This window comes from Amblyraja radiata, chromosome 21, assembly GCF_010909765.2.
Source record: "Amblyraja radiata isolate CabotCenter1 chromosome 21, sAmbRad1.1.pri, whole genome shotgun sequence".
Taxonomy (NCBI): domain Eukaryota; kingdom Metazoa; phylum Chordata; class Chondrichthyes; order Rajiformes; family Rajidae; genus Amblyraja; species Amblyraja radiata.
This window is the reverse complement of record NC_045976.1, coordinates 17232479-17248427: the sequence shown is the minus strand read 5'-3', so window position 1 is coordinate 17248427 and position 15949 is coordinate 17232479. Positions and strand designations below refer to the sequence as shown.

General features: G+C 38.9%; 1 protein-coding gene across 50 annotated transcripts in view; it reads right to left on the bottom strand.

The window, feature by feature from the left end:
- LOC116985141 (mucin-2-like) overlaps positions 1-15949 on the bottom strand; it is a 1051610-nt gene that overhangs the window by 5444 nt on the left and 1030217 nt on the right. For 48 of the 50 annotated variants that reach the window (XM_033039637.1, XM_033039614.1, XM_033039633.1 and 45 more), the window contains 13 exons: positions 15901-15942; positions 15161-15211; positions 14498-14539; positions 13836-13898; positions 11784-11846; positions 11055-11108; positions 6436-6477; positions 5796-5858; positions 5064-5114; positions 4361-4423; positions 3893-3937; positions 3395-3445; positions 2821-2852 (listed from right to left, as the gene is read on the bottom strand). In XM_033039637.1, coding sequence (XP_032895528.1) covers positions 2821-2852; positions 3395-3445; positions 3893-3937; positions 4361-4423; positions 5064-5114; positions 5796-5858; positions 6436-6477; positions 11055-11108; positions 11784-11846; positions 13836-13898; positions 14498-14539; positions 15161-15211; positions 15901-15942 — 662 coding nt within the window. Of the gene's footprint in view, positions 1-2820; positions 2853-3394; positions 3446-3892; positions 3938-4360; positions 4424-5063; positions 5115-5795; positions 5859-6435; positions 6478-6943; positions 6995-11054; positions 11109-11783; positions 11847-13835; positions 13899-14497; positions 14540-15160; positions 15212-15900; positions 15943-15949 lie in introns of all 50 variants that reach the window. The other 2 variants (XM_033039620.1, XM_033039621.1) reach the window with 2 other exon arrangements.

Sequence of the window (15949 nt, the reverse complement as noted above, 5' to 3'; positions counted from 1 at the left end):
TAAGGACATCATGTGAGAGAGTGCCACATGAGTTAAAAGGGAGACATAATGGAAAATGAATGTACAATAAGTAGATTTAAAGTGTAAGCTGCAGAAGGCAACAATCTGCCAATACTAGGTAGCATCAGAATGACGGATCACCCCTTGTTTTTTTGTTGATTGTTTTACTACGGGCTTGAGAGAAAGAGGGGCTGTGGGAAGTACTTGGTTAGTGGAGATGGAGGCAGAGCATTCTGAAGGATAGAGATAAGGATAGACGAGCAAAGAAAGGAAGACCGTCAAGTGAGAGGCTGTAGAGGGTGGGGGGATAGAGTTTGAAGGATGAAAGGAGATAGTTAGGAAGAAGGGGGAGAAGTGAGGGTCAATAGATCCACGAGCAAAACATGAACTACTGGAGGAATTCAATGGGTCAGGCAGCATCTGTGGAGACAAACGAGTGGTCAACTTAATATTTGCTCCTTTTTTCGAGAAGAGATCCAGCAACTGGGCCAAAGGGAAGTTGAAGGAGGAAACATAGGGCAAAGGCGTCTGTACATAAACCCACCACTGTGTATATTGAGTGCATATGTCTTGACAGGCACCTGGTTCTTGTCCACACAAATGTATGTCTTAACAATCATGTATCAGGCTTGGTCCCTGTCACTTTGTGCCCCCTCCTCCTACCACTGTGTCAAAACATTACTCTGTAAGTCCACGTGGCAGCTGGGGATGCATTGGCTATCCCAAGTTAAAATAAGTCACAGATTGATAACTTCCATCCCTCAATATGATGTTGAGGACCTGGACATTCCAAACAGATACAGAACTTGAATACATTTTGCTATCATTGTCCAAGCATTCAGAAACCTGGTACTAACATCACTGCTCTGCGGGTAGTAGGTACATCACCATAGTCACAGCCATATAGCATGGAAACAGGTCCTTCGACCCAACTGGTCAATGCCGAACAAGATGCTCATTCAAGCGAGTCCCATTTACCTGCGCCCGGCAGGTAAATATTACTCTAAAGCTTTCCTATCCACGTACATGTTCAAGGAGGAACTGCAGATCCTGGAAAATCGAAGGTACACAAAAATGCTGGAGAAACTCAGCGGGTGCAGCAGCATCTATGGAACATTGTACATGTTCAGATGTCTTTTTAATGATGCCATCATACCTGCATTAGGAACTTCATCTGGCATCTTTTTCCACATACCCACAATCCCCTCTGTGTTTCCCTTAGCCTCATGCACTACAAGTGCTGGACAGCCCAACATTTCTCTATTCCAATCATGTATCCAATTAACTAGTTCTCTAATCTTGCAGAGCAGCCTACCATGTGGAATAGACTATGTTGATGGCCCTGTCATCATCAACGTTTTTGGTTACTCCTTCCAAAACCTCAATCACATTTTTGAGACACCATTTCCCACACACAAAGCCATGCTGACTATCCTGAGTCAACCCCAGTCTTTCCAAATGCTTGTATATCTTATTCTTCAGAATCATCTCCAGTAACTTTCCTACCACATATGTTAAGTTATAGGTCTTTTGTTCTCATGTTTTCTATGTAATCCTTCATTAGAGGCAAAATATTATCTACCCTCCAATCTTCCAGCACCCTACCTGTGCCATAAGAAACAATTCATATATCTCAGTAAGGACTCCTGCAATTTCTTCCCATAATGTTCCTGGATAAACCTGATCAGGCACAGAGATTTATGTACACAAAAATGCTGGAGAAACTCAGCGGGTGCAGCAGCATCTATGGAGCGAAGGAAATAGGCAACGTATCGGGCCGAAACCCTTCTTCAGACTGATGGGGGGCCTTGACTTCATCCTATGACTCCATCCTATCCACATACCTTGACTCCATCCTATCCCCCTTGGATAAATCACTCCCTACCTTTGTTCAAGACACCTCAGACACTCTCCGTCGTCTCCGCGCATTCCATTATCTAGGCCCTCACCCCCTCATCTTCACCATGGCGTCCAGTCACTCTACACCTCCATCCCCCACCAGGATGGTCTCAAAGCCCTCCGGTTCTTCCTCGACCAGAGAAGCAACCTATATTTGGCTACTGACACTCTGGAGCTGGTCCTTAACCTCAATAAATTGTCTACTCCAGAGATTTATGTACCTTTTTGATCAGTACGCTGGAAAATGAACACTGTTTTAATAGGTTAAGCTATGTTATCAAGAATGAGCTTGTCTGTTGGCTCGTGAACTTCCCCTCTGAAACAATCCTTTGGTAACGTTTGTTTGGCAAGTGAGTAGCAAAAACGAACTCTGCCCGAGTCCTCCCCCTGACAAAATACCTGCAGCACAGAGTTGCCATTACCATGTTTTGACAATAGCCAAACACAAGACCTCATTGTAATATCCCTGATCCATATACTAACAGCTATTAGATTAGATAATCATATGCATGAGAGACCACAAGAACGTCTGCATAACCGTCTTTGAGTTCCAATTCAATGAGTGATTTTCAGAGATTTCAGAGATAATTTTAACACCTGAGAATCCAGAACCTTCAAAAAGCCAGTTGAACATCAGGGGCCAAATTAGCAATTTGTGCAGGAGTTATGTGACATAATTATAATAGTGCAATTTTACTAAATTACTATGTGACACCAGAGTCCATTATTGTGGATTTAAAAATATACTCTGAACTCCAAATAATAAATCTAGAAAACAATCTAAAATTCAAGATGTTTAATGAGTTTCAACTATCATAATATAAGAACTCCGTACCCTCATGAGGTTTTGCTCTGATATTTGACCACACTTTTCTTAAAGTAAAAGTATCAGAAAATACAAAATAATTTTCATGCACTCACATTTCTGAAGTTTCCTGAGTAGTCTGTGCATCCTGTAGGAAAGAAAGATGTGGAATTACTAAATTTGTGTTACCAATTTGAGTTGTAGGAGGGCTTTATCTGAATTATAGTTTATAATTGTTTTATTGTTTTGTGGAAATATAACTTACTAGTACATAAAGGAACATATTGTGTCGCATCAAAGAAAATAATGCTATGTTCAACCAAGCAGCCAAGAGGAATTTGTACGCAGTTAGGAAACCTCCAACAGGAATTGATCAGTTGCCACATTTTAATAAATTGTTTGACTGTTGACATTTCCTTCATCGTAGAATCATGTGGGAGGGTTTGCTTTGCTGCGACATTTCTTCATTTCTGTCAATCCACAAATGACTATTTTGCTACCATCTCGAACAATCCTCAAACAAGAATGGTACTCTTGACACTTCGATTATGGATTTCATGTAGAATTTACAAGGCCCTTCTTATTTCAGTAGTTGTTCTCCTATTCTCCGACTGAGATTTATTAAATATTTGCGGTAACACCATAAACAGGCAAGAGGGAAATACAGAGCTTCATTTTAACGTTATCTACCTGGTGTAGTGCTGGTAGTGGCCTCAGTTGATGATGTTGTTGCCGTTGTTTCTTGAGGAAGAAGAGAAAGTTTTATTCAACCAATGTAACAGAAGAATTAGCATGGTTGATAAAGCTTCAAAAGGAAATGTTTAAGCTGGGAAATTGCATCAGAATGTTTTATGCTGTTATTTTCTTAATTGCAGAATAAAGCTGCAGGGCCTACTAAATTTATACCTCACTCTCTCCTTGTCAATTCAGCAGCTGAATATTTCAGTGCCATCACAAACAATTACGCTATCTTTCATAGCAGCCCAAATATGTTTTTCAGAAATTGCAGCTGATCAGGCATTTAGTAAGATGGAGTTGACACAGATGTGCAGCTGGTAGAGCTTCAGCCTCATAGTGTTAGAGATTTGTATTCTATCCTGACCTCGGGTGCTGTCTAGGCTGGGATTGCACGTTCTCCCTTTCACTGCCTGTGCTCCCTCCAAGTTTTCAACAGTGGATTATACTAACCTGGAGTAGTAATGATGGTGGTCCCAGATGTTGATGTAGTTGTTTCTAAAGAAATAACAGAATGTTATGTGCATCCAAGAGAGTCAAGGAATTGTTATGCAGTTAAGAATTCTTCAACAGTAATTCATCAACTGGTACCTTTTAATAAAACATTTTACATTCCTTCATTGTAGAAAAAAGTGGGAGGACATAGTATGCTGCTAAATTTCTTTAACTCTGTCAAATAGCATCTTAATATTTCCCTGACATCCCAAACAATCCTGCACTCATCGATTGCGGATATCCCTGCGTATCGAAACACGTCTTCCATACACTGTATGTTCTTCTTTATCCCATTATTACTAGCAGTATAGTTGCATGATTCATGCCCATAATGTGAGCGAAGATAAAAAAAATTGAGTTGATGTTAGAAATGTTGCCCCATTGTCTAAAGATTAGCCAATGTTTACAAAAAGTGGGTTGACTCACCTGTTGTGGAACTGGTGGTGGACTCAGTTGTGCCAGTTGTCAAAGATGTTGTTGGCGTTGTTCCTGGAGAGCAAATAGAAAAAATAATTACAGATTGAATTGCACGATTCAGCAATCAATTTCAGTAGGACTCTGCACATTTTCCTGAGACTGGGATGAATGTTATTAATGTTCATTGCTCGTGCCTAAGTAAAGGACATTTAGAAATTAACCACATTTTGTTTCATCATTTATCAAATGGAACGAAATCATGAAAAGACATTGTGATTTTTCAATGAAAGTTCTGAGCTGTTTCGTTGATCCATTTTGGAAAATCATTGAGCAGAAACAAAATTGTTTAGTAACGTTTCCATGACCAAAAACCTCCGGAATAGTGGAAGAGGGGAAGGGAAGAAACTTTTTCAACAAAAATAAAAATCCATGTCAATCAGCAGCTGAATATTTCAGGGCCATCACAAACAATTTCAATTTCTTAATGTACCAACTTCAGATTTTGTGGAAGCTCAGCAAGTATTCCAAGAACTACTGATAAGAAATTTAGAACATAAGGATTGGTAAAGTGCCACAGCTGGTGCAACTCCTACCTCACAGCACCAGAGACTTCAGATTGATTTGTTCCGTGGGTGTTGTGTGCATGGAGATTACATGTACTCGCTGTTATGTGTGCCTTTCCTACAAGTATCTGAAATATATTGTCACTAACCTGATGTAGTACTGGTAGTGGTCTCAGTTGTTGATGTAGTTGTTGGTGTTTCTAGTGAAAGAAAATAATGCAAAATTCAACCAAGACAGCCAAGAGGAATTGGTATACAGCTAACTATTGGGAGTCAGGAAACCATCAGCAGGAATTCATATGCTAGCACACTTTATTAAAATGTTTATCAGATGGCATTTTTGTTCTTCGTAGAATAAAATGGCAGGGCAAAATATACATATGATCAATCGGCAACTGAATATTTCTGTGCCATCACAAATAATCCTGTTTTATCTATACACCAGTTGCGGGTTTCCTGGAAGATCATCCATCTTCCAAGGACCGCAAGGTCTACTTAATACCATATTTTTTTAATAGTATGGAATGTATGTACTATGGGTAAGCATGTCTGTTCATATGTCCCATTGATACATGATTCTCAACTTGCGTAAAATGTGTTCATTATAATCATGGTTTTGTTTTTTGCTACGGAATGTCCGAAGAAATTGAGAAGCAGAAAACACCAACTAATATCCTCCACAAATCCGAATTATTTTGAAATTGTGTCATAATTTGGTAAAATTATTATGAGCAAAACATTGATATCTTAACATGGATATTTGCACAATTTATGCCAATAATGTCAGCAAATATGCAAGAGATAAGTCACAGAGCTGATGTTAAAAATGTGTTTTCATTGTCTTTGATTTGCCAATGTTTATTGAAAGTGGTTTGACTCACCTGTTGTGGAACTGGAGGTGGACTCAGTTGTACCAGTTGTCAAATATGTTGTTTTTGTTGTTCCTGGAGAGCAAATAGAAAAGCATTTACAAATTAAATTGCAAGAGTCACCAATCAATTTCAGTACGACACTGCACATTTTCCTGAGACTGGGCTAAATTTTAACAATGTTCATTGCTCGTGCCAAAGCGAAGGATATTTAGAGGTTAGACAAATTTTGCTTCGTCATTTATCAAATGGACAGAAATTATGAAAAGACTGTGATTTTACGAAGAAAGTTCTAAACTCCTTCGTTGATCCATTTTGGAAAAATCAATGAGCAGAAACAAAACTGTTTAACAGCTTTGCCATGATCAAAGTGGAAGAGGTGAAGGGGCCTTTTCTATAAAAGTGAAAATCCTTATCCATGTCCACTGAAATGTGCCAGACTCAATGCTATTTTTAAAATTATTGTGGGCAACCAGCACCAAAAGGCTTCCTTAATTTGGTAGTAACTTCAATATTTTCGTGGTGAGAAACTACATTTTTGGTATAAAGAAATGAACAAATGTTAGTGAAGAGGTTGCTATGTGGAGCTTCACTAAACAAAGCACAGAGTCCTAAAGGAAAGCTAACAAGATTGATAGATGATGTTACTAACCTGATGTAGTGCTGGTGGTGGTCTCAGTTGTTGGTGTCGTTTCTAGTGAAAGAAAAGAATGCTGTATTCAAACGGGGCAGCCAAGGGGAATTGGTACACGGTTATAAAGCCATCAACAGGATTTCATGATCTGGCATATTTTATGAAAACGTTTTACTAGTTGTCATTTCCTTCATCAGTGGATAAAGCATGCGGCCATACTATACGGCTGCATTACTTTTTCCTTGTCAATCAGCAGCTGAATATATCAGGGCCATCACAAACTATTTCAATTTCTTAATGTACCAACTTCAGATTTTGTGGAAGCTCAGCAAGTATTCTAAGAAATATTGATCAGAAATTCAGAACATTAAGGAGCGGTAAAGTGCCACAGCTGGTGCAACTCCTACCTCACAGCACCAGAGATTTCAGATTGATTTGTTCCGTGGGTGTTCTGTGCATGGAGATTAAATGTACTCCCTGTTATGTGTGCCTTTCCTACAAGTGTCTGAAATATATTGTCACTAACCTGATGTAGTACTAGTAGTGGTCTCAGTTGTTGATGTAGTTGTTGGTGTTTCTAGTGAAAGAAAAGAATGCAATATTCAACCAAGTCAACCAAGAGGAATTGGTATACAGCTAACTATTGGTTGTCAGGAAACCATCAGCAGGAATTCATATGCTGGCACACTTTATTAAAATGTTTAACAGATGGCATTTTTGTTCTTCGTAGAATAAAATGGCAGGGCAAAATATACTTTTGATTAATCAGCAACTGAATATTTCGGTGCCATCACAAATAATCCTGTTCTATCTATACACCCGTTGCGAATTTCCTGGAAGATCAACCATCTTCCAAAGACCGCTAGGTCTACTTAATACCATAATTTCTAATAGTATGGAATGTGTGCACTATGGGTAAGCATGTCTGTTCATATGTCCCATTGATACATGATCCTCAATTTGTGTAAAATGTGTTCATTATAATCATGGTTTTGTTTTTTGCTATGGAATGCCCAAAGAAAATGAGAAGCAGAAAACACCAACTCATTTCCTCCACAACTCCGAACTATTTTGAAATTGAGCAATAATTTGGTAAAATTGTTATGAGCCAAACATTGACATCTTAACATGTATATTCGCACAATTTATGCCAATAATGCAAGCAAATATGCAAGAAGTAAGTCACAAAGCTGATGTTTGCAATGTTATCTCATTGTCTTTGATTTGCCAATGTTCATTGAAAATGGTTTGACTCACCTGTTGTGGAACTGGAGGTGTACCAGTTGGTAGTTGTACCAGTTGTCAAAGATGTTGTTGGTGTTGTTCCTGGCGAGCAAATAGAAAAGCATTTACAAATTAAATTGCAAGAGTCACCAATCAATTTCAGTACGACACTGCACATTTTCCTGAGACTGGGCTGAATTTTAACAATGTTCATTGCTCGTGCCGAAGCAAAGGACATTTAGAAGTTAACCAAATTTTACTTCGTCATTTGTCAATTGGACCGAAATTATGAAAAGACATTGTTATTTTTTAAAGAAAGTTCTAAACTCCTTCATTGATCCATTTTGGAAAAATCATTGAGCAGAAACAAAACTGTTTCACAGCGTTGCCATGACCAAAAACTCCCGGAAAAGTGAAAGAGGCGAAGGGAAGAGACTATTTCTATAAAAGTGAAAATTCTTATCCATGTCTACTGAAAAGTTCCAGCCTGAATGCTCTTTTAAAAATTATTGTGGGCTACCAGCTCCAAAAGGCCACCTTAATTTGGCAGTAGCTTCTATATTTTCGTGGTGAGAAACTACATTTTTGGAATAAAGCAATGAACAAATGTTCCTGAAGAGGGTGCTATATAGAGCTTCACTAAACAAAGTACAGAGTCCAAAAGTAAAATTAACAAGAATGATAGATGATGTTACTAACCTGAAGTAGTGCTGGTTGTGGTCTCAGTTGTTGGTGTCGTTTCTAGTGAAAGAAAATAATGCTGTATTCAAGTGGGGCAGCCAAGAGGAATTGTTACACAGTTATAAAGCCATCAACAGGAATTCATGAGCTGGCACATTTTATGAAAACGTTTTACTATATAGATTGGTTACTTCTTACTAATGCAAGCGAAGATAAACTGCTCAGCAACAACAGACTGTGTCCCCCGCGGCCACCCCAAGGAGTTCAGCGCCCAGCTCGCCTATTTCACCACCTCCACTAGGTGGGTCTCCGGTGCCGTCCCCGGCCACTTCCCCGTCACTTCACCGATGAATTGAATAAGGCGTGTGGCCATACTATACGGCTGCATTACTTTTTCCTTGTCAATCAGCAGCTGAATATTTCAGGCCATCACAAACAATTTCAATTCCTTAATGTACCAACTTCAGATTTTGTGGAAGCTCAGCAAGTATTCTAAGAACTACTGATCAGAACATTAGAGCTAAAGGAGCGGTAAAGTGCCACAGCTGGTGCAACTCCTTCCTCAAAGCACCAGATACTTCAGATTGATTTATTCCATGGGTGTTGTGTGCATGGAGATTATATGTACTCCCTGTTATGTGTGCCTTTCCTACAATTGTCTGAAATATATTGTCACTAACCTGATGCAGGACTGGTAGTGGTCTCAGTTGTTGATGTAGTTGTTGGTGTTTCTACTGAAAGAAAATAATGCAATATTCAACCAAGACAGCCAAGAGGTATTGATATACAGCTAACTGCTGGTAGTCAGGAAACCATCAGCAGGAATTCATATGCTAGCACCTTTATTAAATTGTTTAACAGAGGGCATTTATTTCCTTCGTAGAAAAAATGGCAGGGCAAAATATACTTTTGATCAATCACCTGCTGAATATTTCTGTGCCATAACAAATAATCCTGTTCTCTCTACACACCATTCGCGGATTTCCTGGTAGATCCACCGTCTACCAAAGACCGCAAGGTCTACATAATACCATAATTTCTAATAGTATGGAATGTGTGCACTATGGGTAAGCATGTCTCTTCATATGTCCCATTGATACATGATCCTCAACTTGCGTAAAATGTGTTCATTATAATCATGGTTTTGTTTTTTGCTTCGGAATGCCCAAAGAAAATGAGAGGCAGAAAACACCAACTCATTTCCTCCACAAATCCGAACTATTTTGAAATTGAGCAATAATTTGGTAAAATTGTTATGAGCCAAACATTGACATCTTAACATGTATAATTGCACATTTTATGCCAATAATGTAAGCAAATATGCAAGAAGTAAGTCACAAAGCTGATGTTAGCAATGTTATCTCATTGTCTTTGATTTGCCAATGTTTATTGAAAGTGGTTTGACTCGCCTGTTGTGGAACTGGAGGTGGATTCAGTTGTACCAGTTGTCAAAGATGTTGTTGGTGTTGTTCCTGGAGAGCAAATAGAAAAGCATTTACAAATTAAATTGCAAGAGTCACCAATCAATTTCAGTACGACACTGCACATTTTCCTGAGTTTGGGCTGAATTTTAACAATGTTCATTGCTCGTGCCAAAGTCAAAGACATTTAGAAGTTAACCAAATTTTGCTTCGTCATTTATCAATTGGACCGAAATTATGAAAAGACATTGTGATTTTTCAAGGAAAGTTCTAAACTCCTTCGATGATCCATTTTGGAAAAAATCAATGAGCAGAAACAAAACTGTTTCACAGCGTTGCCATTACCTAAACCTCCCGGAATAGTGGAAGAGGTGAAGCGAAGAGACCTATTCTATAAAAGTAAAAATCCTTATCCATGTCCACTGAAAGATGCCAGTCTCAATGCTCTTTTTTTAATTATTGCAGGCAATTAGCACCAAAAGGCCTCCTTAATTGGGTAGTTGTTTCTATATTTTCTTGGTGAGAAACTACATTTTTGGAATAAAGCAATGAACAAATGTTCCTGAAGAGGGTGCTATATAGAGCTTCACTAAACAAAGTACAGAGTCCAAAAGTAAAATTAACAAGAATGATAGATGATGTTACTAACCTGAAGTAGTGCTGGTTGTGGTCTCAGTTGTTGGTGTCGTTTCTAGTGAAAGAAAATAATGCTGTATTCAAGTGGGGCAGCCAAGAGGAATTGTTACACAGTTATAAAGCCATCAACAGGAATTCATGAGCTGGCACATTTTATGAAAACGTTTTACTATATAGATTGGTTACTTCTTACTAATGCAAGCGAAGATAAACTGCTCAGCAAAAACAGACTGTGTCCCCCGCGGCCACCCCAAGGAGTTCAGCGCCCAGCTCGCCTATTTCACCACCTCCACTAGGTGGGTCTCCGGTGCTGTCCCCGGCCACTTCCCCGTCACTTCACCGATGAATTGAATAAGGCGTGTGGCCATACTATACGGCTGCATTACTTTTTCCTTGTCAATCAGCAGCTGAATATTTCAGGCCATCACAAACAATTTCAATTCCTTAATGTACCAACTTCAGATTTTGTGGAAGCTCAGCAAGTATTCTAAGAACTACTGATCAGAACATTAGAGCATAAGGAGCGGTAAAGGGCCACAGCTGGTGCAACTCCTTCCTCAAAGCACCAGAAACTTCAGATTGATTTATTCCATGGGTGTTGTGTGCATGGAGATTATATGTACTCCCTGTTATGTGTGCCTTTCCTACAATTGTCTGAAATATATTGTCACTAACCTGATGCAGGACTGGTAGTGGTCTCAGTTGTTGATGTAGTTGTTGGTGTTTCTACTGAAAGAAAATAATGCAATATTCAACCAAGACAGCCAAGAGGTATTGATATACAGCTAACTGCTGGTAGTCAGGAAACCATCAGCAGGAATTCATATGCTAGCACCTTTATTAAATTGTTTAACAGAGGGCATTTATTTCCTTCGTAGAAAAAATGGCAGGGCAAAATATACTTTTGATCAATCACCTGCTGAATATTTCTGTGCCATAACAAATAATCCTGTTCTCTCTACACACCATTCGCGGATTTCCTGGTAGATCCACCGTCTACCAAAGACCGCAAGGTCTACATAATACCATAATTTCTAATAGTATGGAATGTGTGCACTATGGGTAAGCATGTCTCTTCATATGTCCCATTGATACATGATCCTCAACTTGCGTAAAATGTGTTCATTATAATCATGGTTTTGTTTTTTGCTTCGGAATGCCCAAAGAAAATGAGAGGCAGAAAACACCAACTCATTTCCTCCACAAATCCGAACTATTTTGAAATTGAGCAATAATTTGGTAAAATTGTTATGAGCCAAACATTGACATCTTAACATGTATAATTGCACATTTTATGCCAATAATGTAAGCAAATATGCAAGAAGTAAGTCACAAAGCTGATGTTAGCAATGTTATCTCATTGTCTTTGATTTGCCAATGTTTATTGAAAGTGGTTTGACTCACCTGTTGTGGAACTGGAGGTGGACTCAGTTGTACCAGTTGTCAAAGATGTTGTTGGTGTTGTTCCTGGAGAGCAAATAGAAAAGCATTTACAAATTAAGTTGCAAGAGTCACCAATCAATTTCAGTACGACACTGCACATTTTCCTGAGACTGGGCTGAATTTTCACAATGTTCATTGCTCGTGCCTAAGCAAAGGACATTTAGAAGTTAACCAAATTTTGCTTCGTCATTTGTCAATTGGACCGAAATTATGAAAAGACATTGTGATTTTTTAAAGAAAGTTCTAAACTCCTTCATTGATCCATTTTGGAAAAATCATTGAGCAGAAACAAAACTGTTTAACAGCATTGCCATGACCAAAAACTCCCGGAATAGTGGAAGAGGTGAAGCGAAGAGACCTATTCTATAAAAGTGAAAATTCTTATCCATGTCTACTGAAAAGTTCCAGCCTGAATGCTCTTTTAAAAATTATTGTGGGCTACCAGCTCCAAAAGGCCACCTTAATTTGGCAGTAGCTTCTATATTTTCATGGTGAGAATCTACATTTTTGGAATAAAGCAATGAACAAATGTTCCTGAAGAGGGTGCTATATAGAGCTTCACTAAACAAAGTACAGAGTCCAAAAGTAAAATCTAACAAGAATGATAGATGATGTTACTAACCTGAAGCAGTGCTGGTTGTGGTCTCAGTTGTTGGTGTCGTTTCTAGTGAAAGAAAATAATGCTGTATTCAAGTGGGGCAGCCAAGAGGAATGGTTACACATTTATAAAGCCATCAACAGGAATTCATGAGCTGGCACATTTTATGAAAATGTTTTACTATATAGATTGGTAACTTCTTACTAATGTAAGCGAAGATAAACTGCTCAGTAAAAACAGACTGTGTCCCCCGCGGCCACCCCAAGGAGTTCAGCGCCCAGCTCGCCTATTTCACCACCTCCACTAGGTGGGTCTCCGGTGCCGTCCCCGGCCACTTCCCCGTCACTTCACCGATGAATTGAATAAGGCGTGTGGCCATACTATACGGCTGCATTACTTTTTCCTTGTCAATCAGCAGCTGAATATTTCAGGCCATCACAAACAATTTCAATTCCTTAATGTACCAACTTCAGATTTTGTGGAAGCTCAGCAAGTATTCTAAGAACTACTGATCAGAACATTAGAGCTAAAGGAGCGGTAAAGTGCCACAGCTGGTGCAACTCCTTCCTCAAAGCACCAGAAACTTCAGATTGATTTATTCCATGGGTGTTGTGTGCATGGAGATTATATGTACTCCCTGTTATGTGTGCCTTTCCTACAATTGTCTGAAATATATTGTCACTAACCTGATGCAGGACTGGTAGTGGTCTCAGTTGTTGATGTAGTTGTTGGTGTTTCTACTGAAAGAAAATAATGCAATATTCAACCAAGACAGCCAAGAGGTATTGATATACAGCTAACTGCTGGTAGTCAGGAACCAATCAGCAGGAATTCATATGCTAGCACCTTTATTAAAATGTTTAACAGAGGGCATTTATTTCCTTCGTAGAAAAAATGGCAGGGCAAAATATACTTTTGATCAATCAGCTGCTGAATATTTCTGTGCCATAACAAATAATCCTGTTCTCTCTACACACCATTCGCGGATTTCCTGGTAGATCCACCGTCTACCAAAGACCGCAAGGTCTACATAATACCATAATTTCTAATAGTATGGAATGTGTGCACTATGGGTAAGCATGTCTCTTCATATGTCCCATTAATACATGATCCTCAACTTGCGTAAAATGTGTTCATTATAATCATGCTTTTGTTTTTTGCTTCGGAATGCCCAAAGAAAATGAGAAGCAGAAAACACCAACTCATTTCCTCCACAAATCCGAACTATTTTGAAATTGAGCAATAATTTGGTAAAATTGTTATGAGCCAAACATTGACATCTTAACATGTATAATTGCACATTTTATGCCAATAATGTAAGCAAATATGCAAGAAGTAAGTCACAAAGCTGATGTTAGCAATGTTATCTCATTGTCTTTGATTTGCCAATGTTTATTGAAAGTGGTTTGACTCACCTGTTGTGGAACTGGAGGTGGACTCAGTTGTACCAGTTGTCAAAGATGTTGTTGGTGTTGTTCCTGGAGAGCAAATAGAAAAGCATTTACAAATTAAGTTGCAAGAGTCACCAATCAATTTCACTACGACACTGCACATTTTCCTGAGATTGGGCTGAATTTTAACAATGTTCATTGCTCGTGCCAAAGACAAAGACATTTAGAAGTTAACCAAATTTTGCTTCGTCATTTATCAATTGGACCGAAATTATGAAAAGACATTGTGATTTTTCAAGGAAAGTTCTAAACTCCTTCGATGATCCATTTTGGAAAAAATCAATGAGCAGAAACAAAACTGTTTCACAGCGTTGCCATGACCAAAAACTCCCGGAATAGTGGAAGAGGCGAAGGGAAGAGACTATTTCTATAAAAGTGAAAATTCTTATCCATGTCTACTGAAAAGTTCCAGCCTGAATGCTCTTTTAAAAATTATTGTGGGCTACCAGCTCCAAAAGGCCTCCTTAATTTGGCAGTAGCTTTTAAATTTTCGTGGTGAGAAACTACATTTTTGGAATAAAGCAATGAACAAATGTTCCTGAAGAGGGTGCTATATAGAGCTTCACTAAACAAAGCACAGAGTCCAAAAGTAAAATCTAACAAGAATGATAGATGATGTTACTAACCTGAAGTAGTGCTGGTGGTGGTCTCAGTTGTTGGTGTCGTTTCTAGTGAAAGAAAATAATGCTGTATTCAAGTGGGGCAGCCAAGAGGAATTGTTACACAGTTACAAAGCCATCAACAGGAATTCATGAGCTGGCACATTTTATGAAAATGTTTTACTATATAGATTGGTTACTTCTTACTAATGTAAGCGAAGATAAACTGCTCAGCAAAAACAGACTGTGTCCCCCGCGGCCTCTCCAAGGAGTTCAGCGCCCAGCTCGCCTATTTCACCACCTCCACTAGGTGGGTCTCCGGTGCCGTCCCCGGCCACTTCCCCGTCACTTCACCGATGAATTGAATAAGGCGTGTGGCCATACTATACGGCTGCATTACTATTTCCTTGTCAATCAGCAGCTGAATATTTCAGGGCCATCACAAACAATTTCAATTTCTTAATGTACCAACTTCAGATTTTGTGGAAGGTCAGCAAGTATTCTAAGAACTACTGATCAGAAATTTAGAACATAAGGAGCGGTAAAGTGCCACAGCTGGGGCAACTCCTGCCTCACAGCACCAGAGATTTCAGATTGACTTGTTCCGTGGGTGTTGTGTGCATGGAGATTACATGTACTCGCTGTTATGTGTGCCTTTCCTACAAGTTTCTGAAATATATTGTCACTAACCTGATGTAGTACTGGTAGTGGTCTCAGTTGTTGATGTAGTTGTTGGTGTTTCTAGTGAAAGAAAAAAAACGCAATATTCAACCAATACAGCCAAGAGGAATTGGTATACAGCTAACTATTGGTAGTCAGGAAACCATCAGCATGAATTCATATGCTGGCACACTTAATTAAAATGTTTAACAGATGGCATTTTTGTTCTTCGTAGAATAAAATGGCAGGGCAAAATATACTTTTGATTAATCAGCAATGAATATTTCGGTGCCATCACAAATAATCCTGTTCTATATATACACCCGTTGCGAATTTCCTGGAAGATCAACCGTCTTCCAAAGACCGCAAGGTCTACTTAATACCATAATTTCTAATACCATTATTCGTTGATCCAATTTTGAAAAATCTTTGAGCTGAAGCAAAACAGTTTAACAGCGTTGCAATGACCAAAAACTCCCGGAATAGTGGAAGAGGCGAAGGGAAGAGACCTTTTCTATAAAAGTGAAAATCCTTATCTATGTCTACTGAAAGGTGCCAGACTCAATGCTCTTTTTTAAATTTTTGCAGGCAATCAGTACCAAAAGGCCTTCTTAATTCGGTAGATTAATCTATATTTTCGTGGTGAGAATCCACATTTTTGGAATAAAACAATGAACAAATATTCCTGAAGAGGGTGCTATATAGAGCTTCACTAAACAAAGCACAGAGTCCTAAAGGAAAAGCTAACAAGATTGATAGATGTTACTAACCTGATGTGGTGCTGGTTGTGGTCTCAGTTGTTGGTGTCGTTTCTAGTGA